The sequence below is a fragment of the Oculina patagonica genome, chromosome 9, assembly GCF_052425735.1.
Source record: "Oculina patagonica isolate OP01 chromosome 9, crgOcupat, whole genome shotgun sequence".
Lineage (NCBI taxonomy): Eukaryota > Metazoa > Cnidaria > Anthozoa > Scleractinia > Oculinidae > Oculina > Oculina patagonica.
In genome coordinates, this window is record NC_135766.1 from 31318722 (window position 1) to 31340873 (window position 22152).

General features: G+C 37.5%; 3 protein-coding genes and 1 pseudogene across 11 annotated transcripts in view; all 4 read right to left on the reverse strand.

Annotated features, from left to right (window-relative positions):
- Positions 1-1051, reverse strand: part of LOC144664669 (CUB and sushi domain-containing protein 3-like) — a 39143-nt gene extending 38092 nt beyond the window's left edge. The window contains exon 1 of the mRNA XM_078525848.1: positions 1011-1051. The gene's annotated coding sequence lies outside the window, so the exon portion shown is untranslated. The remainder of the gene's footprint in view (positions 1-1010) is intronic.
- LOC144666689 (uncharacterized) overlaps positions 1-8302 on the reverse strand; it is an 88959-nt pseudogene extending 80657 nt beyond the window's left edge. The window contains exons 1-4 of the transcript XR_013573220.1: positions 8161-8302; positions 5897-6173; positions 4858-5241; positions 3056-3193 (exon numbers count right to left, since the gene is read on the reverse strand). The product of XR_013573220.1 is annotated as an uncharacterized LOC144666689 (transcript). The remainder of the gene's footprint in view (positions 1-3055; positions 3194-4857; positions 5242-5896; positions 6174-8160) is intronic.
- The window catches only part of LOC144664619 (uncharacterized), a 140554-nt gene that overhangs the window by 117957 nt on the left and 445 nt on the right, over positions 1-22152 (reverse strand). For 7 of the 8 annotated variants that reach the window (XM_078525760.1, XM_078525762.1, XM_078525756.1 and 4 more), the window contains exons 2-10: positions 21499-21544; positions 21223-21414; positions 19874-20149; positions 19116-19388; positions 18750-19025; positions 18172-18342; positions 17205-17381; positions 15901-16071; positions 15381-15557 (exon numbers count right to left, since the gene is read on the reverse strand). In XM_078525760.1, coding sequence (XP_078381886.1) covers positions 15381-15557; positions 15901-16071; positions 17205-17381; positions 18172-18342; positions 18750-19025; positions 19116-19388; positions 19874-20149; positions 21223-21414; positions 21499-21544 — 1759 coding nt within the window. The remainder of the gene's footprint in view (positions 1-15380; positions 15558-15900; positions 16072-17204; positions 17382-18171; positions 18343-18749; positions 19026-19115; positions 19389-19873; positions 20150-21222; positions 21415-21498; positions 21545-22152) is intronic. The other variant, XM_078525761.1, reaches the window with a different exon arrangement.
- Positions 7961-22152, reverse strand: part of LOC144664627 (uncharacterized) — a 65019-nt gene continuing 50827 nt past the window's right edge. Inside the window, exons 19-21 of the mRNA XM_078525780.1 lie at positions 12171-12438; positions 10869-11110; positions 7961-9888 (exon numbers count right to left, since the gene is read on the reverse strand). Of these exons, the coding sequence (XP_078381906.1) occupies positions 9641-9888; positions 10869-11110; positions 12171-12438 (758 nt within the window). The 3' untranslated portion in view covers positions 7961-9640. The remainder of the gene's footprint in view (positions 9889-10868; positions 11111-12170; positions 12439-22152) is intronic.

The window sequence follows — 22152 nt, forward strand, 5'->3', positions numbered from 1 at the left end:
TTCTATGGTCATCAATTTGGCCACCCCACAAAATTGTTCAGGGGCGAATGACGTCATCTCCATGCCATGTGCTTCGTCATGTTTCAATATGGCGTCCATTTTAGAATCGCACAAACGTGTTTTGTTTGAAGAATTGGCCGAAACGTTTATCCGAAGTTAAAATAATACCGAAAATGACATGGAAAGCATAACAGGGTTTTATCCGGGGAAGTAGAATGGTTGTTGTTTTGTCTTTTGAATAGCGCAGGTTGCAATAAAAATTACTACGCATCAAATTCGCATTAATTAACTGCATGTAAGCACACACCACACGAGAATTCGCGTTAATTAAATGCATGTTAACATAAATTTTCGACAATTCGCGTTAATTTTATTACGCGTACATTTTGTTCGAGTTGTTAAAGTGATTCGTTATATTCCTATAATAAGGTAAGTTTCTTTTTGACTGTGATACAAGGGAAACCTTAAAAAAAATAAAATGATTAGAGCGGGTAAATGACATGTACAGTATACTATATTTTATACCATGCCATAAAAAATACAGCTAATTAGAATACAGGAAAGCCGTTGTATATTCGACGGATTCAATCCAACCTTCCCATAGTGCGCGCGACTGTATTCCGAGTTTAGTAATTTCTATGGCATGGTATAAAATAGACACAACATCGGCTCTAGGATTCCCACTTGTCACTGTATTTTCTGGCATACACGCCGCCTAAAGGCTCGTGTGTATACGAGCATACAGGACGGGGAATCCATAGTACCATGAAAGCGTTGCATAAGTAGTATGTATGCTGTATGCTGTAGACTGCCCTATTTTGGGCAAGCTCCTGACGATCAATCAGATTTGAGAGTTTTAATTGTTATAGTATTTGATTATGGTTGAGCTAATTCATCTCGGTTCTAAAACACATCAATGTTACGAGATTCTAAAGATCTGAGGAATGTAAATCTGGGAAGGTAGGCGACAACTATCACAGTTAATATTACTACACTAATGTAATGGTCACCTGACCATGACCGGCCGTTTTATAGCAGCATTCATTTTGCTGATTTTTTCCGACGTTGTAAGACCCTCCCCCTCCCCCACAGGAGACATATTTATTCGCTCCACTGCTTCCACCAGAGTATCCTCCTCCACCTCCACCTCCTTTCCCGATCCTGAAGCACCACCACCAAATCCCCCAAAAACATTGTACCACACGGCTCTTCCACCCACTCCTCCCTGAAGAAAGCCCTTGCCACCTTCCCCGCCTTTTCCCATGGAGCCACCAAAGTCACGTTGTGAACTTCTTCCATTTGAAAGAAAACCTCCACCACCACCACCACCTAGAATTAGTATAGGTAATCGCATGGGGCCGAGTAAAATTAAGGATTAATATCACTCGTGTTTTCGGAAGTTGTAGAAATTGCCAGAGTCGCGAAGCGACGAGGGCAATTTCTACAACTTCTGAAAACACAAGTGATATTAATCCTTAATTTTACGAGGAAACATGTGATTACTTGTTTATGACATAGAGGGCAAAATTTTTTGAAAATTGTCGATGCTATAAAAATGACTTCTGTACAGCGCGAAACTTAATTTGGCTTGCGAAACGAAAACGTTCCTCATAATCGAGCAAATCTTGACGTTCGGAAGAGAATAACGCTGACAGTCGTATGCAATGAACGGTATGAAATTCGTGAAAAAAATAAAAAAGCTATTAACGACAGAACAAGCGAACACTTTAGCTTAATATATTTATTCACCTGTGTGCACGTTTTAAAGCTTTCCTCTACGAGCGGCTTCACATGTCAGTCCTCAACGTAGATAACAGCAAACGACGACCCCAAACAAACTTGTAGAAGTAATTTATCCAATTAATGTGACCTTCTTTCACGAAACAAACTATATATGTCCTCCTTTATATCCTGGGTTGCTGGTGATGAGTTTTAGCGATGACAGTTCATAAGTGAAACGGAGATGTCAGTTGCCGGCCGCTACGAATGAATTTGAATCGTCGCACACTTGCAAGTGCCTGATGCAATTTCTGTACCGTTTTCAACTGTAATAATCTTCTGTGTCAGCTTTCGGATCTTCGTTTCAAGTAATCATCCCATTTCCATTCCATTTTCATCACATATCTGCGGAAACTGAAGTCAAATTTCGAAAATATCGGTGTACAAGCGAGCGCTGTGTTTGAAAATCCTGCTCAAAATCCCGCCGTCTTGAAGCCAACGAAGTGCAGCGCGCTCAGCCAATCAGAAACGAGCAATTTTCCTGTTTGTCCAATCAGGATCAAGTATTTTTCCGGGGATTTCCAAATTTGGGAATTCTTTTTCTTTTTTTCTTTTTTTTAAATTTTTTTTTTTTTTTTTTTTTTTTTTTTTTTTAAAAAATTTTTTTTTTTTTTTTTTTAAAAATTTTTTTTTTTTTTTATAAAATTTTTTTTTTTTTTTTTTTTTTTTCTTCATTTTTTTAAACCCAACACACCCCCCCCCCCCCCCCCCCAAAAAAAAAAAAAAAAAAAAAAAAAAAAAAAAAAAAAAAAAAAAAATGATACTTGGTATATTATAAGTCTTGTATACTACGAGTATAAACAATAGTATAAGAACAGCAATCTTTATAATTATTCCTTTTAATACAAACACGATATACGCTGTGTCACCTCTTTCCGTCAAGACAAGTCAAGTGAACTTTATTTAGGCAGGGTGGCCCAATCACCACTTGGCTGGTATCAAAAGGGGCCCTGCGTAAAATATGACTACCATATAACAATTTTTATATGTACAAGGACTAAAAACGGATAAAAAAGGGCTAAAAATACAAATGAATTATAATTATTTTTAAAATTAAGAAGGAAATGGGAACCAAGTTACTTAGAAAAATTCACAAAAACTACTCTCACTACGTTGACTAAAGTAAAGTCTAAGAAGGTCCTTAAAAATGGTAAGCGATGTTGCTCCCTTTATTGATGTAGGTAAATATAATTTTTATTTAACAAAGTAGGCTTTTTAATATGAATCACATAGATTAAAATACGTTGTTTGAAAGTTATAGTTCAAATACACCAACTTGAATAACCACTATCAGCAGTCTGTGCGCCATGTCCATTGTTCCCTCCTGACCATGACCTGTACCCAGGATTCCCTGTTGTGCTCGTGCTGGCATCACATCCTGCATGTCTTGTTTGCGTATATTCCATAACACCCCCTCCTCTAATACCAAAAAACGTAAGGAAAACATTCTTGAAAACTGAGACCGCTGACACTACTAATGTCGATTACATTGCAACTAAAGCCATAGCTCATAGGATTTCAAACGTTCTTCCCAAAATAATCAACGATGATCAACCGGATTGAGCGTATATTGTCAAAACATAGGCTCATATGGATTATGAAAGTAACTGAATTAGAAACATCCCTGGGCTGGCTATATTCATTGACTTTAAGAAAGCCTCGACACGGTCGTCTGGTCTCACAGACCCTACAAGCTTTTAACTCGGTCCATGCATTCAAAAGTGGATAAAACCTTTACACGGAGCTCCATGCCAAAAAACGGGCTTTATGCTGAAGAGGCGCGACAAGGCTGTCCACCTATTTTATTTGTCCTATGTGCTGAAATCCTAGCCAAGCAATAAGAATGAAACTAAGAAATATACACAAAAAGATTAAGCTTTCTCAATATGCCGGACCCTCCGTCTCTGACCTAAAATCGCAAATAACTTTTCCATATTGTCAAACTTCCAGGAATGTTCAGGCCTAGAGAAAAAAGGAAGGTATGTGGTTGGGCGCGAACAGAACAATACAACAGAGCCCCTTGGAATAGCGGCCTCCAACTCAATACTTGCATAGGTACACAAGAGATGAAGTGCATATAAGAACCGAATGAAAGAAAGCCTTCTAACTATGTATCCTAGAAACCTCCTTATGGCCGTATAGATATCTCCCCTTTTATAACATCAGTGCTCACCTTCCCAGTCAAATAAATAAGCAACCCAAGTGTGGAACAAGAAAGTAAAATAAAAAAAAGACGGCGGATGAATGCTAAACCGACACAAAAAAAGACGAAACTAATGAGCACAGCATAGGGATTGGAGGCTTTTTACTAATGTTTGATTAAAAGTCCCTGTGGAAGCGGGGGTAAGAAAAGTTTGATAGTTGTGTGTTCTTACAAAAATGGAGCGGAAAGAAAAGTTATGAGTTTGCTTAGATAAAAGTACTCTTACGCATGGAGCCAACAGAGAAGGTTCTAAAAGGTTCCAGGCGATTGGAGGTGAAGAAAATAGTGCGGCTAAGAGTAAAAAAAGTTGTACATGCGAAAAAAGGAGGTAAAAGAAATGAAAAAACACGGCTCTTTAGTTAAGGGCACAGATACAACGACAATTAGAGAGACTTAAAGAAGATAGTCTATGAAGTAGCTGCTTCCTTCAAGTTAAGAGTTTGTTATGTGACAAAATGAGTAATAATTTGATGAAAAATATATTAGGTGTTGCATGACTCTCTCGTCGATTGTAACCTTGTACGCAAAACATTTTACATGTCTAGAAAAGAAGAAGAGTAATGGGAAGCTCATGGCCTTGAAGAATCAGATAGAGATGATAATCTAAGAAACAGAACAGTTACCTTAAAAATAACTATAGAAATAATATTATAGAAAGATAGATATAATAAAACAACAAAAGTAGGCACCCAGGTTTCCTGTTCTCTGTAATATATTCTTTTTTTTTTTTGTTTCTGCATGCCTTTGTGTAACGTAATTTTTTGTAAGTAAGTTTATTTAGTGTATTTTTGTAAGTAAGCTATGTATTGTAATGTTTTAAGTCAGTGTTAATCAATAAACTGCTTTATCTAAAAAAAAAAAAAAAAAAAAAACACCCCCTCTTCCAGCTATTATCAAAGGTTTGTTGCTTCCTCTCACTACAAATGTACCTCCACCGCCTCCAGCAGTTTGCGAGTCAGTGTTGAATCCTCCTTCTTGACCAACCAGTATTTTAATGATTTCGCCTTTGGATAAACTGAATGTTCCAATCATCCTGGCTCCTCTTCCTCGGTACTGAGCACTATTTGTCTGTGTATCGTACCCCCCTGCTGCTCCTATCGCTTCTATACGGTAGTCACCAGTGTATGGCACAGACCACTGTTGAATACCGCTGGACAGAGCAACTTGACCGTCATGATCCTGACATGTGTAGTGAATACCAAGTGATGTTGGAGCATATCTTCCACTCGCACCGAGATTTGTAAAGACAGCATTGAACCCTGAGTAATTAATAGATTAACGTTAAACACTAGGGAAAAATACTTTCAAGTTATGGTTGTAGCGAAGCCGTCTTAGAAGGTAGACATGATTGTTTATGCATTACATTTATGTTAGCTTCTTGGACTAAATCGTCACAAAATCAACAAAACTGACTCCATTAATTGTTTTAAAATGGAAAATTCAAACTTTTAAAAAGCTCGCAAACTTTCAGTATTTGCTAAAAATTAGATAAAAAAGGTAAATTATATAGTTCTTGATGGTACAGTTTGACAATCAAACTCATTGAAATTCAGCAAGACTGACTTGGCCATAAAAGGGACATTTCATGCTAAAGTACCGTTATAATAAAAGCATGGCCCGGATGACCATTAATACATGATGTAAGGTCCGAGACTGATAGAAGAGCCGTTCCTGTGATTGGTTTATAAACTATAGGTCGTATAGAAGTTTAGTATTGGGCGGAATGTTGTTTCTGTTTTCAGAAAGTGAGGAAGCTGGAAGCTGAAAGTTACGCTAACACATTTTGGTGTGCCTGTAATTCACTGGCGCAGTTATGAAACTAAAGTCCGAGTTTCGAAATACGTGATACTTTTCGTTCCTTTGGAATAACAGTTGGTTATTGTTGTATTAATGTTGACAGTCTCTCGTTCTCACCTTGTTGATGCACATAATTTAAGGTTGTCAACGCACTAATAGATCCCAGCTTGTTGATGGCTTTACACTGATAAGTGCCAGTATCTTGAGGACCAAAGTCGGAAATATTCATTGTGCCATTATTAATGATTTTTCGACCACGTGGTAACGGGACAAGTCCTCTTGACCAAATAATTGTTGGTGGTGGAAAACTAAAGACTCGACAAGAAACAGATGCTACTGACATCCTTTTTTACTTTTACAACTCTATCGGGAGTCTGGATAAATTGCGGAAGAACTGAATGAAAAAAAAAATAAACATTAAATAGCACGTATAACAATATAAAATCCAATTAGAGGAAACACAAGACCTTAAGTTTGCCCAAGCGTGGTTCTAACTTAGAACCATTGTATATATTTTCATTTTGTTTTTAATTTTCTCATTATGAATTTTTATTGTAAATAGTTTGTAATTAACTTTCGTTTACTTGTATTTTAATTTTAATTTTTAACATTGCTGCTGAAAAGCCCTTTTCAGGGAGCGCAATAAATGTATGTTTCATTCACACACACACCGGCCAAGCGCGGCGCGTCATTAGGGCTCAGGTCCCACGCTACAAACATTCCAGAATGTCAATAAATTTAGCAAAATAGCCGTAGTCTCATAGTGACCTTTGATTAATCTTTACACACACATTTCACAGTAATTAACTACAAAATGACGCCTTTCACGATTAATAGTTATAACGGGTTCGTTTTAGAGTAAATAATCGCGAAAAAGTGACACACATTTCAGCAACAAAAACACTCATGGACACTTCAAAAAATTAAAAAAAATATATTTATTATCATCGGTTTTATTTGTACAGCTAATTATCAATTATTCAGTTACTACCGTCCACTTATTATACGTGTTGCCTACAACACAACTTTACTTAATAGTTCTGTACTGTAGAATATTTTCATATTCCCTGATGATGCCTTGGATGAGCAAAAGCACGGCATAATGTTACTAAATACAGTATAATTAGGTCTCACTTAACCCGTTTAGTCGCCATTATTCAAGATGGTACTAAAAGACAACCTCGGACGCTTACAATAAAGTTTTTTCGACGCACAAAGAAACACCAAATAATTAACACGAAAACAAGCCTTAACCATACCGTAAAATTCCGGTTATAAGCACTGGGCTTATACAACTTCGTAAGGGGTTTTGGGTGGGCTTATAAGCGGAATAAAAAAGAAAACATTTCGAAACAAGCCACGAGAGTGTCAATCGAAATACGTTTTTAGGTTAAAAACGCATAATAAAGCGACATTTAGCCTTGTTCAGTGCAGTCATTTGGCAGAGGGAGGCTTATATCCGTGGGGCTTAAAATCCGATGTATAACCGGAATGATGGGCCTATAAATGTGGGGGGGGGGGGGGGAAGGGGTCATAACCGGAATTTAACGGTATCATACTGTCACAAAACAGGAGAGCACGTAAATATTATTTCTACAAGTGTATTATATTCCTTAGGCGGGGACTGCAACATAAAATGGACGAGAATGCTTTTCCTCTTGCTTAGGGATATAAAATACGAATTGTGGTCTCACTAATTGTGTTCAGGAGAGAGCGCCAAAATATTTAATCATCAAGGTATCCTTTATGTTTACACGTGAAGAAATAAAAAACGCTGTCATACTAAGTTGGAGGCTACAAAGATCACCGGTATAAAAAATATAGTATCTTTTAGGTGTCCAAAAAAGCTTGAGCCTCCCCAGATCGATCTTTTTTAGGAGTTCAACTCAATTTAACTTTTCCGAAGACTTTTCCCTGTCATCATTTTACCTTAATAGCCCCCCCCCCCACGGGGGGGGGGGTGCGTTATGACAGTAAAATACATGGCTTTGGCTTTTTTTGCGCTTTAGCATACACAATTAACACGCGCGAAACAAGACTCGTTTCTGTCTTATGCTTTAATCAAAACTATAACAAAATTCTTGCACATGATTGGTTATCAACATTTTTTTTTTTTTTAGATAAAGCAGTTTATTGATTAACCCTGGCTTACAATACATTACAATACATAGCTTACTTACAGAGAATAATTTACGTTACACAAAGGGCATGCAGCAACTAAGTAAAAAAAGAATATATTACAGAGAACAGGAAACCTGGGTGCCTACTTTTGTTGTTGTTATTATATCTATTATTTCTATATATACTTATTTCTATAGTTATTTTTAAGGGTTACAACTGTGTCTGTTTCTTAGATTTATGCATCTCTATCTGAATTTTACTTTCAAGAACGGCCATGAAAGCTTCCCAGTAGTACTCTTCTTCTTTTCTAGAGGCAGTGTACATGTAATGTTTTGCGATAATCAAGCAGAGGTTTAAACCAAGTCGACGAGAGAAGTCATTGGCAACACCGTAAATGATCATGTTTTCATCAAGAGTTATTGGCTCGGAGTTTTTGGAATTCCACCAATTAGTAAAATGAGACCAAAAGCTCTTAACGTTTGAACAGGAAGCGAAAAGATGAGCTAGTGTTTGTCTTTCAAAGCATAGGTGACATTTATCGGTTTCTTTAAGTGCGTCTCTAAAAAGTGTTGAGTTTGTTGGCAGAATGTGATGTATATTTTTAAATTGAAAGATGGCAAGTCTGGTGTCCTTAGTAACTTTGAAGGGAAGGCTATATATGAGTTGTATTGTTTTTTTTTTTTCATTCAAATTTCCTTTTACCATCCTTTTTTCGGCAGTAGGTGTTACAAACTTTTTTTTTTTTGACAAAGAATCGTGTAGCCGATTTGCAAGAGAGCTTGTTCAAAGGTATTCTATAGTTATTGTTATCTTTACCATCCAAAGGCGCCTGGATATTTCCTTTTAGGATATTAACCCATTCTCTAGGGATTGAGTGGCATAATCCATGATGCGTAAGAAAGTTAGCTTTGATTTTAAATCTAGAGCAGAACTCAGGAAAAGATAGAAAAGCATTGTTTTGGAAAATGTTATCAACATTTACTGTTTGTCGTAACAGCGTGGTACCTAAATAGGCTTTGTCACGGATTTTTACAGACATTTGAACAGCTTAAATTACATTTGTGTCGTTGGAAACCTAAGGTAATGATCCATGTTTATTAACGATTGCTATATTAGAGAGCTGAAACAGCAAGCGTCTTTTGGTTGCGGATGACTAGAATGGAAATGAACTACAACTTGAAAATTTTAGGCTAAACTTTTCAAGTTATTTCCGCGCGTCTTCACAAAAATCGATATCTTTAGTCGCAGTTTGATTTACTTCAGATGTTTAAAGATAATGTTTCTCATGGGTTCTCTTGCCTACTACTAATTTTAGAACAGTATAGACAAAAAAAATCTGCGAAATCCCGTGACGTCGCTCCTTTAATATCTTTACATCTTTTGGTAAGTTCTAAGTCAGCATATACGGGGAGGCTCCTCCCCGCGTTCCAAACCCTTACCCTTTTTCGCATCTATGTTCTTGATTTTTCACTTGAATATATTTTTTAAAATACTTAGATAAGTGCAGCGTACGGTGGTTGTGTTCGAGAAATTTTGAAAGGTCCTTTTCAATACCTAAGTTTTAGTTATCCCTAACCTTTTCTATACTCCATCTCGTGAAATTCTTACCCTTTTATATAACTACAGCGTGAAAAGGTATCTGGGCGGAGCCTAACCGTATAGTCCACTATAAAGAGTACACCCTACCCACCCCTAGGAATACTTTACTATCCGTCACTTGCTTCTGGCTTCTTGTCCAATTTAATTCCAAGTGAGGGAGTAAGTGACTTGACGCTTGTTGTCCCAAGCGTACAACACTCTTTCTCTGGGGTTGTAGTCCACCATAGAGTTGTAGCCGTACTTGTTTGTGAACTGTATGTTGGGGTTCCACTGTTTTCCTGTCTTGGTGTCGTAAGCAAAGTTGATGGTAGTGGGATTGGTGTAACAGGTGTCGATACAGTAGATCACTCCACAGGCCACAAAGGCATTACCCATCGAGTTCATCTGTTCTGTATGAAATAAACAAAGAAACAAACAAGAAATATAAAACCAACAAGCGTTAAGTAAACGTGCGAAGCGGTAAGGTCAGGTCATAAAGGAATGACTGCTGTAGTTTTATCAATGACATATCGCAACATGTGTGATAAAAACTTTACTTTACTCCTCGCGCCAAGGAGTAAGCTTTTGAATATGATTTTACCCAAATGTGGAAATGGTTCCTTCATTTTTAACTCTTTTCAGTACCTTCAAGCACTATGCTATGCTATGCTATGCTATGCTATGCTATGCTATGCTATGCTATGCTATGCTATGTTATGCTATGCTATGTTATGCTATGCTATGCTATGCTATGCTATGCTATGCTATTTTTTTTTTTTTTTTTTTTTTTTTTGCTATGCTATGCTATGCTATGCTACGCTATGCTATGCATTGCCATGCTAGGCTATGGTTTGCTTTGCGTTCCTATGCTATGCTATGGTTTGCTTCGCGTTGCTGTGCTATGCTGTTGTTGCAAAGCGCTGCCTTATCACAGTTTTCCTAGCTGCAAAATAAGCCTCGCTATCAAATTGTTTAAAAATAAAACAATAATGCTGCTCGATCTTGCGGAATATCGTCTGATTTTAGCCAACTCGGCCTACGACCTCGTCGGTAAAGTATCAGGCGATATTCCACGCGATTTCGCAGAATTATTGTTAAATATTGTCACAAGTTTTGCAGTATTTTGGCGAAAAAAGAAAAAAGGTGAGAAAATTCGAATGAACGGTGATACTTCCCGCAAAAATGTGTAATACGAGATTTATTATCCAACATTGCTCTCTTGCTCTCTTTGAACTGTGTTTGTCGCTTTCGCTCACTCATATCAAATAAGGCCTACGTTACAGAAAACCTGTTAAGCCGGTCTCCTAAATATCTGTACTCGTTTGGAGCGCTTTTTGTACCGAGTTCAGTTGGATAACAAAGAAAATTAATTACCATAATGCTTTCTTACCCGTAGCCAAGCTATACGTGTGGGTTATGACGTCATTGTCAATTTTCGATGCATACAGCCGTCTGTTATCCCCAATGTTACCCCATAATACCCACAATCCCTGCTCGTCGACTGCCAGGTCCACTCCACTGTATCCACTCCATGCGTAATAGACTTGCCTTGGTCTATATCCGTTGAGAGTGATCTGGGCCTCAAGGCTTTCTGTGAGCAAATTGTACTTGACGATATATTGCGTATTGGCCCTGTTATGAAGAAACAGAAAGCCTTCAAGCCATCTCTATGTTTAATTTCGCCAGCTGAATCGTGCCTTCTAAGATGTAATTAACTTTGTGTAATCTTGTAGCTACCAGTTGACTTGATAGCTTTGCTGGTAGAGCAATGTGCTCTCTTTTAAGGCTCTTTTCGAAACTGTTTAAGTTGCATGCATAACTGCGATGAGCTTTCATGTTTTTAAATTTTCACCCGCAGTGCTGTAAATAAATGAGATTTGATATATTCACTCCCAACTGTATTATTTATTTGTTCATCAAAACAGAACGAGAGTTGAATTTTTGCGAGGGGGGGGGGGGGGGGGGGGGGTGGAAGCAACGTCTAATACATTTTCTTAAATTAAACCTGAGCGAAGTTCTCACAACTTCCAAAGCAATCATTGGGGCGGTAGTCAGCGGATACCCCTAAGGTGCATGGGTAGATCCTCTCATTCTGAACTTGCCAAAAAAATTTCAACAACAACAACAAAATAGCGGCTAGTGGAAGAGTTAGGTTCCTTTTTTAAAGCAGTTAAGAATTTCTCTCAGTTGTCTTTAAAGCGGGAGAAATGTCGCAGGAAAGGTTTTTGATGTCGCACGACGGAAAAGTAGAAACGACGGAAACGAAAACGTGGCGATCGAAATTTACCCCTCGGTTTGGAGCAATTGTTCCTTCTTTATTGTTTCGAGGTTCTTTGTTGTCTTGTCTGTTCTTTGTTTTACGTCATTGGTAAGCCCCGCGTGCGTTGAAAATCGTAATACATACATTTGCATTTCAGCGCCGACAATGTAATTAAAAGTAACGAACCTCTAAAATTTGTTTTTTTTGCTAATTTTTTTTAAGCGAAGACAGTTCTGTTTGCTGTCGTGGTTGCTATAGCTTCCATTTCTGGTTAAAAGATGGCCTGCTGTCGAAAAACCGCTGACTAGAACGTGAATTGATCGCATTACAAGTTGTGAGAACATAGTTATTCGTTCCCAGAACCCCAGCCCCATCCCCACCCCCTGCAAAAAATAAATTTAAAAAATAGCTAGCACAAGTTTCATCTGTAACCTGTTGTAGTACAGATACGATCCATACACCACTCCGCCAGTTCCGTCCCACTGATAAGGCAGTGTGTACCTTTTACGGACCACGCCTGCTTTGAATTTTTCCAAGTTTTTAAACTCATCGACGGCATTGTTTCCGTAATAACTTTCCATTACAAAAATGGTGTCATTCCCCATAACTGCTAGCGGATCTTTCATCCAGGCTCCATAGGTTGTCTGTCGGGAGTGATGAGTAACTGGACTGCCAACAGTCTTTATAGTAGTACAGATCACTGCAGAGGAATCAAGTACAATTAGCATTTATTTGATGAGGCAGAGTATGATATGAAGAATTATACAGATCGAAGGGGTGTATCCGCACTTAGCCGAAGATTGAGGCGGATAACACCCTCCGAGATCTGCATCATTTTTCATATCATACGAAAGCCGACTTCAAATATTGTTTTATTATTCATTCAAAAAATTCCAGAGCTCCAAATACACAAAATGAATTTAATAGGGTTTTGACAGTAGCCAAAGTACACAATATTCAAGTACATTACAACTTTCGTTTTAAAAATTGATTTAAACTTACTAAACTTTTAAACTTGGTTACTTTCATAAAATGTCTTGTTTTTTATATTTCCTTGTTACCACAAGTAAAATTACTAATTTTAAAAACACGAAACAACTTTTTAAAGACATGTTTCGGCATGACTCATGCCATCTTCAGTTTATTGAGAAGTTAAAATCTAGGGCCATATATCTTCAAATATAATCCTGATTTTCCCATTAGTAAGATTATTCTTAAAACGTTGTTTTCATTTGCTACTTCTCATGTCCATTTTTTATTCAATGGTTGTTTTTATGATCAAATTGATGGCTATGGGCTCCCCTTTGGCTCCAATCTTAGCTAACTTGTTTATGGGTTTCCATGAGGAACAGTAGTTAAATAATTATAAAGACTCCCCCATCTTATTTTACCGTAGATATGTCGAAGACAGCTTTTGTGTAAATCACGGAAAGGTAACTAGTCATGCTTTACATGTAAATACATTAATATGTATACACTTTTACGTATTCTCTCAACTTTAAAACTCTAAACTTTAAAAAGACGAAATTAATACTTACATCCTTATTCAATTAAGCCTCCAGAACTAGGTGCTTAATTTCATGTGTATTTAACAACGAGCAAGATGTCATGTTATTTTTAGATTATCTTAATACCAGACATCCTAACATACGATTTACATTTGAAAAGCAGTTAGAGGGTAAATTACCTTTCTTAGATATTTTAGTAGATAATTCTTCTCCAATTTGTACCATGTCTATATATCATAAGAAAACATACACTGGTCTTCTTACTAATTATTTTAGTTTTACTTCATTTAAATATAAAATAGGTTTAATTCATACCTTATTAAGTTGACAGAGCTTTTAAAATCAATAACTCTAATTCGGGTTTTCGCAAAGATGTCGCTAAATAAACTGAAACCCTTAAACGTAACTCATTTCCCTCCCACATAATTGACAAAACCATTAAACGTTATCTAGATAATGTTAGACTTAATTCCCCTATTGATGTTAGTATTAGTAATTCTAACAACGCTAGCACTCGCTATTTTAAACTACCTCTCATCGGCAATGTATTTAATATAACCCAGATAAAAATTAAACAGTTATCTAGGCGTTTTTGCAGCGACTTAAACATCAGGTTAGTTTTTTCCTCTTTTAAAATAAAGATTTTTCAGTTTTAAAGATCCCATTCCTGATGCTATTAGATCATCTGTTGTTTATCAATTTACTTGTACGGGATGTAACTCCCGTTATATTGGCGAGACTTTCCGTCAAAGAGCATACTTTAACTGACAAAAATTCACATGTTTTTAAACACTTCAAAGGATAAGTTCACTCCAGAATGACCATTTATTTTCTTTACGCCAATAAAAAGTTTATACAAAGATATGTTATTCACTAAAATTTCAGCCTTCAATGTGCGCTATAACCCTACGAAATCTTTCCCAAAACTCGACAACTGAACGCCGCCATCTTGGAGCTGGTAATGTATGCGTGACGTCAAAGAGCTCAATCTGAAGTTTGGCGGGAAAATTTAAATAATGAAACTCGTTGTTTCTCCGTAGTGTCTTGTCTTTTGTTTGTCAAAATGCCTGTTTGTGCAGCTCCATTTTGCTCAAACAGAGCTCCAAGAAATACAAAAAAAAACAAGGAGTTTCGACTATTAAAATTTTTCCGCCAAACGTCAGGCTGAGCTCTTTGACGTCACGCACACATTACCAGCTCCAATATGGCGGCTCAAATGACGTCACATGACGTCATTTGACGTCACAGCCAATTAAAATTATGTCATGGGAGTGGGAGTGGGAGGCGCGGTGGACTAATGGTTAGCGCGCTCGACTCCGAGTCGAACGGCCCGGGTTCGAGGCCTGGCCGGGGCGCTGCGTTGTGTTCTTGGGCAAGACACTTTACTCTCACACTGCCTCTCTCCACCCAGGTGTACAAATGGGTACCGGCGAATTTACTGCTGGGGGGTAACCCTGCGATGGACTAGCATCCCATCCAGGGGGGAGTAGCAATACTCCTAGTCGCTTAATGCTACGGAAACCGGGATAAGCTCCGGCTGTATGGGCCTCATGGCTCGGAGATCATGTACAGTAAGCTAAGGGCTTTCGTCTCAGTGCAAAAAAATTTCGCTAGCCTTAATACAACGAAAACTCCAGGGAGGGGTTCCACCCCCCCCCCCCCCCCTTGTACGATGGTAGGGGTATGAGTTTGCTTGTACGTCCGAGGGTTAATAGTTTAAAACCAGATTTAAACACTCAAGTACAGCATGTCAACAACTTTTGTTCTATGAGTAACGGTCTATAGCTCACACTGTGAGTAATTACTGTTCTAGACAGTACCAGCTGACAGTACCTGCCACTTTGTAATGGCTATACCGTTATCTGTTGTTATTGTAATTTTACTTTGTATACATTTCTATTTTTGTATTTGTAGCTTTGGTATATATATAGCCCTAGATTTTAAATCCTCAAAAAACTGAAGATGGCATAAATCATGCCAAAACATGTCTCTATAGAATGTTGTTTCGTGTTATTAAAATTAACCAAATGATTACTTAATATATGGATTTGTCTCACTTAGACTTTATAGTGTAAACAGCAAGTTAAATTGCTGAAAGATTCGACTCATTACCAGTGTTGTAAATGTTTCTTACCAATACATGAAGGTTGAACTCCTGTCCAAGTACCACTCGACTGGCAGTGACGCTCTGATGATCCTTTAAGCCAGTAACCAGGATCACAAGTGAATGAAACGCGTTTTCCTTCCCAATACTGTTGTCCGTGAGTATGACCATTTTTCAGGCTTTCCAAAGGAGGACAAGTTCTGCGACCTTCATTTAAAGGGCGTTGAAAGGTATTAGAGAAACACAACAACTGAATACATTTCCAAACTGTTTCCAGGCAAAATAAAATCCGTTAACCAGCATGATTTAAGCACATTTTGTTTTGTTTTGGCCTCCGTTTTGTTGGTCTATGTTTTGATCAATGCTTTTACTTGACTGATTCATGTTTGTTTATTTGTAATTTTTTTTTGGTAATAAACAGGCTTCCTGTCTAAGAACTACGATTTTTTAATGTATGCTTACAATTTTTTTTTTAAACATATACTGGTTGTAACGAAAAGTTACGTGTAACTACAGAGTATTATGGATTATGCAATATAAAGAAACTTACATGTTGGCTGTGTAGCACTCCAGCTACCGGAAGGCAGACATGTTCTAGTAGTTGGTCCAATTAGGTGATATCCCGTATGACAAATGAACAGCACAGATTCACCCTTCCAGTACCGGGAGCCAAACTTTTGCCCGTTTGATGGAGAACCAGGATCACCACAATTGACTGAATCTTTTTTAAAAAAGAAATTGGAAACTTTAATCACGAAGCTTATTAAGCGGCAGAAAATCTTGGGGAATTCGAAATTAATAACGCTCGTCTAACAACACAGAATATTTAAATACGCCATGCATGCAGGTTTGCAAAGCGACAAGCAACTTAGAAACAGAAGTACCTAGTTTCCGTTCAAAATTGTTCGAACGCTACGAACGAAACACGCTGAAGCTATGAAGCTTTGAAATATCGTTTTCTGGCGCTTACCTGAAAGTAGTGCAAAACAAATCAACATTTTTTGCAAGTTGTAGTTGGAAAATTTGTTTGATTTTCTCGATATTTCGATAATCGTCCAAACTTATTGATTGCTAAGATTCGATGAAAATCTCCTTTTTTTTAATCTTTTACACACAAGTTCTAATTAATGACATCAATCTTTAAAGGGGTTGGTATTTGGTCAAGATAGCTTTTACAGTTATGCAGCAGTTGAGACGGACAGAATAATAGAGAAGTTTTAAGAACAAAATTTAGAAGTCGCTTTTTTGTAAAATCTACAGTTAGCATTTTCACGAAACTGCCATGAGCTTGTTTGAGGTCATTCCAAAAAAATTTCACGAGGGCGTTTTCTGCAGCACTTCCAAAGGGTTGTTCACATTTCGTTGAGTCTTAAATTGGAAATTGTCAGTTTATACCGTTACACAGGGGGCCCTCGCATAAGATAAGAGAATGTATATACGATAAATTTTAACCTGCAATTATAGTGTCTTTTGTTTTGAAGCGGCTATTTTGAACTTTTAGTACGCGGTCTGCTGGTGGAAGGTCGGAGGTCTGGAAGCGATTAGGTCGGGAGTCGGGGACGTCCCAAAAAATGCTGAAATTTATTATCTGAACGACATCCGATTGCTTTACGATGTTAATTTAGTGATCATATACTAAGAGTTTCCGCGAGGGGTTTCCGAAGATTTATTGGTTACAGACCTCGCAGCAGCTGACCGCGTAATTTGGACCTCTTACCGGCACACTGCCCATTAAAACTCTAAAAAACAGTTAGAAAACAAAAAGCGCGTTAGCAAGAAAAAGTATCTCTCATTCGTTCTCCATTTTGATGCAAGAGCCCCCTGTCTTATTATCGACGTCAAAAAGCCTCTTACCAATACATGAAGGTTGAACTCCTGTCCAAGCACCACTCGACTGGCAGTGACGCTCTGATGATCCTTTAAGCCAGTAACCAGGATTACAAGTAAATGAAACGTGTTTTCCTTCCCAAAACTGCTGTCCGTGAGTATGACCATTCGTCAGTCTTTCCAAAGGAGGACAAGTTCTGCGACCTTCATTTAAAGTGCATAAAGTAGAGTAAGAGTCACAACAACAACAACAACAACAACAACAACAACAACAACAACTCATTTCCAAGCAAAATAAAGTCTGTTGTTTACTGTGTTGTTTGTTTTGTTTTATTTCTGCCTTGTTTTTTTTTTTATTATTATCTGTTTTTGTTACTTTTATTTTAATATTTTTATTAGACATAGAAAAACGTATACTTATCGTGAATTTTTTTTTTCTATCCAAAATCAGTCCCGCGGGTTTTGTGGACCAGTATCGATCGCGGTGCTACACGATTACAAATTTTGGATGTCATTTTGGACTGTCTGGCCGAGACTAATGTACACAAAAACATTTTTTTTTTCACTAGAAGTGTTATCATTTGGCACGTATTTACTTCGAAACCTCCACAAACTTCTAAAAATTCTTCCACTTCCGTTTAAAAGTCCACAAAGTACTGCAATGTTTATGTCTCGCAAAGTCTTCTGTTTTTAGGTAGCACGATCAACCTTGCAGTTTGTTTGTTTCTTTATTTATTTTTTTTTTGCTAGTCAAATATTTTAGTAGATCCTACGTTAGCAGCGTCATCGTTTGCATTTGGTATTGTATACTTGGTATTCTAAGTTTTATTCGTTCGTTCGTTCGTTCGTTCGTTCGTCCGTCCGTCCGTTGGTTGGTTCGTTCGTTAGTTCGTTCATTCATCTACATGCCCTGTTGTTAGAGACCTTTACTTGTTGTAATGAAAAGTATTGTGTAACTGCGGAGTATTCTAGAGTATACAATAAAGTAACTTACATGAAGGCTGTATGCCACTCCAGCTACCGGAAGACAGACACATTCTAGAAGCCGGTCCAATCAGGCGATATCCCGAAAAACAAATGAAAGATATAGATTCCCCGGTCCAGTACCTGGAGCCTAGTGATTGTCCGTTTAACGGAGAACCAGGATTACCACAATTGACAAAGGCTTCAAAAAATAAAGATGAGATAATTGTAAACATGAGTAGGATAAATAATTACACAAACAAGTTATAAAATAAAATAAAAATAAATAAATAAGTAAATAAAAAAATAATAAATTAAAACCTTGGGTGTCTAAAGTATGGAAAGATAAAAAAAACTAGGATGTAGTTAAATTGATGAAAGTGTTACCTTTGTTGAGTAAATGTTTTCAAATTTGGAAAAAACCTTACGGGGGGTGGTATCTCCCCCCCCCCCCCCCCGCCTTGTACGTTCGAGGGTTAACATCCTGCTGCTTAGCCGTGTGATAAGATAATTCGGATGACGAATTATCTTATTGATTGATGCAAAATTATAATTCCGAGCAGTGACTGTTTCTTAAAAACGTTTAACGTGTTCAAATCGTTTACATACACAGAGTTGTGTTGGCTTCTGCCGTCCCATTCTTCTCATTTTCAAATTTACATGTGTAGAATCCTTGGTCAGCTGGTTTGAAGCGATGGAGGACTATTTCACTCGTTAACAAATCTCCCCCATCATGCTTTGCCACAGAAATAATTCGTCGTCCATCCTTGAACCATCTGACTTTAGGTAGTGGCGAACCACGAGCAGAACAATTTAACTTCACGGAATCGCCAACATTTGGAACTTTAATTTGATTGGGAGGACTTGAAACAATGTGGGGATTCACTTAAAGAAACAAACAAATAAAATTATTCATTGCAACCTTTTCTTCATTCACAATAATTATAATTTTATTTTTTAAGATTCTTAGCTTACCTGCATCCTTTAAAAAGAGCCATGTCACTGCCATCACACTTCCCAGTTCATTAGTTCCTTGGCATACGTAAGCACCACCATCTTCCTCTGTGGTGTTCTTAATGGTAAGTTTGTTACCATCAATGACATGTCTGCCGACCGGAAGCTGCTTGAGAGATCTTGTCCACGTGATCACAGGAGAGGGATAGCCAAAAATATCACAATCAAGATAAGTATCCCAGTTCTTGTAAGCGATTACAGAACTCTTTGGTTTTGTGATAAATTTCGTTGGCACTACAAATATAATATATACAGAACAAAACATTATGAAATGAGCGAATATAAATCTAAGACTCTTTTCTGTATTGCATTGCCAACTTCCGCGAGCTTTTTTCACTAGTTTTACGCATTGTTGTCTCGAGTGCAATTATGCACGTTTGTTTGATTTTAGGCTGCTACGTCACACATGCGACTTTGTTACCGATTTGTTTAACCAGGAACACCTCGTGCAAGGAATCAAAGTTGGCTCACATATGTGTACTTTGAATCTTAATTAAAAGTATTGTACTAATCGATTTTTCAAGCGGAATCTTTTTTTCGAATAAATCCAAATGAACAACTTTCTTGTTTCAAATTAAAATTTCAATCACTTCTATTAAATGCAAGACTCACAGATAACTCCTCAAGTCTATTCTCTAGTTTATTTTGTCCCCGTCTCAGACAACGAATCGTGTATTGCTAAGTGATAAATGTTTAAGTAATTCACGTGTACTAAATACCTTTTACAGTTATATTGACTGATGATTGAACACTACCCAACAGGTTTTCGGCTGTACAGGTGTAGACACCGTGGTCCTTAAACTGAATTTCTTTTAACTCCAAATTTATTTTCTCATATTGTCTTTTTTCTTCCTCTTCCTGTTCTATTACGTCTCCATCTTTATACCACGCGACGACCGGTGGTGGGAACCCAGCTGCTTTACAAGACAATGTGACGTTTTGTTTCTCTTTAACTGTCACGGAGGAAGAAGGTTTTTCGATGAAGTGTGGTGATTCTGGAAAAGAAAAGTGTACAGGCCAATAAAATTATGTAAATCGATTTCTGTTTGAATTTCTATTTTACGCCCTTTTGGATAATCATCTAATGAGTCACATCTTTGTTTAACTTTGTAAAACCCCACCCTTAGCAAAGAGATTATAAAACAAGTAGGGCCCAAATAAAAAAAAACAGACAAGCTTGTAGCTTTAATGACAGTGTATTGCTGCACTATTTCTTTTGTAGCCTTTATTGTTTCCACGTTTTAGTTGTAACGAAACAAACCGACTACCTTCGTTTTTTTGGCAAATCAGATTTTCTATTGTATCGCCATAAAGCACAGGCTGTTTTGTTACTGACAATGTATGAATATTTCATAAGAAACAATGCCAATTCGAAGATGGGGGGGGGGGGGGAGGGGTGGGAGTGTATGAATATTTCATAAGAAACAATGCCAATTCGAAGATGGGGGGGGGGGGGGGAAGGGGTGGGAGTGGGTGAGTTGCAATCTCGATTAAGCGGGTTTGTTCTATTATGCTAAAACTTTCAGCTTCTGTTCATTCATATCTTTTAAAAGGTAATTTTTATATGTATACTCTGTGTCCATGATTTTTGACGTTGACATGGCAATTCAACGACAAATTCCGATTTTGTTGGCATTTTCTTTATTTTTCCCAGCGTTCTTAAACAAAATTGTAAGATTCGTATAATATTTTAATTTTATCAGCATTTTTCGGCTCGATTTTGTCTTCTTAGAAAACCGTGAAATCTAAGATGGCGAATCTAAGATTGCGGGGTATGAATTGTATGTGTGTCCGAGGGATAATGTATTTTATCAATAAATTTTCTCAGAATCTCTGGGGAGGCAGACACTTACAGTAAGACTACCCTCGTTCGTACCTTTAAGCGTTTGGTACACCTTCAGGTGTTATATTTCAAATTTTTGCAGTTGCTGCAATCTTTACAGTATCACAGTACTTTTAAAGACTCGGTTTTAATATAAGCCGCAATCGAAGAAACAGAAAAAAGTTTCGACTGTCCATCATCACATTACACTACAGCTTCATTTGTCAAACAAACAGAAACTCTTACCTAACTGACGTCCATTTCTAGGAGTTGTTTCATGTTTTGTTGATTTTCCAGGCGGACCTGCAGCCCCAGGGGTTCCTGGTAATCCTCTGCTACCTCGCTTTCCTTGCGGACCAGGGGCCCCTCTTGTTCCTTTTCTTCCTTTTTTACCAGGGGAACCAGGAAGACCTGGTGGGCCTTGAGGGCCTACACGACCTGACGAAATCAATACGGGCTTAATTATTTCAAGCGGAGATCGAGTCCAGCTGTGAGGCATATTTTTCTACGCATAAAGCTCACCTTCCACGCAAACTATCCTTTCCTGACTTGTTTCCAATGTCAAATTCTTTTGATTAACAAGAAAAAATGTATTCAGGTTATTTCGGAGCTGCAAACTACAGAAACAAAGACTTTATACGTAGGAAGAGTTTTTTTTTATTATTATTTTATTTACTATTATTTGTTCATTATACGAAAAAGCTTGCTATGAATCGAAACCGTTGGAGCTGAGCACCAACTTATTCGTTAGAACAGCTAAGCAACTCATACATCAACATGCATTTAGGAAGGTCAATTGCTGAAGGAAATTACGTGTTCATTTCATTTTCGATATATTATGAAGAAAACGCTGTATTTAAATCACGTGATCGCTGATGTCATTAAGCTTTTTGATGAAACATTCCATTTAATCTTGTCTAGTACACTGTCTATTCAGACATAATGATTTGTAAGATTCACTTAGTTAACTTTGACTCGAGGTAAAGATAAAATGGCAAACTTCATTTTAAAGAGCTGAGATCTATTCAAGAACTAGTTTGCTTGTATATTTTCAGTTGACCTTTGCGTGATGCTGAATACGTGAGCTCCGACTTTATCACGGGAGCAATCAATAATTTTAATCCGAGTTGTTCACTTCTCTCTGGGTTCATTTTGCTTGTAAAAAGTAATCTATTT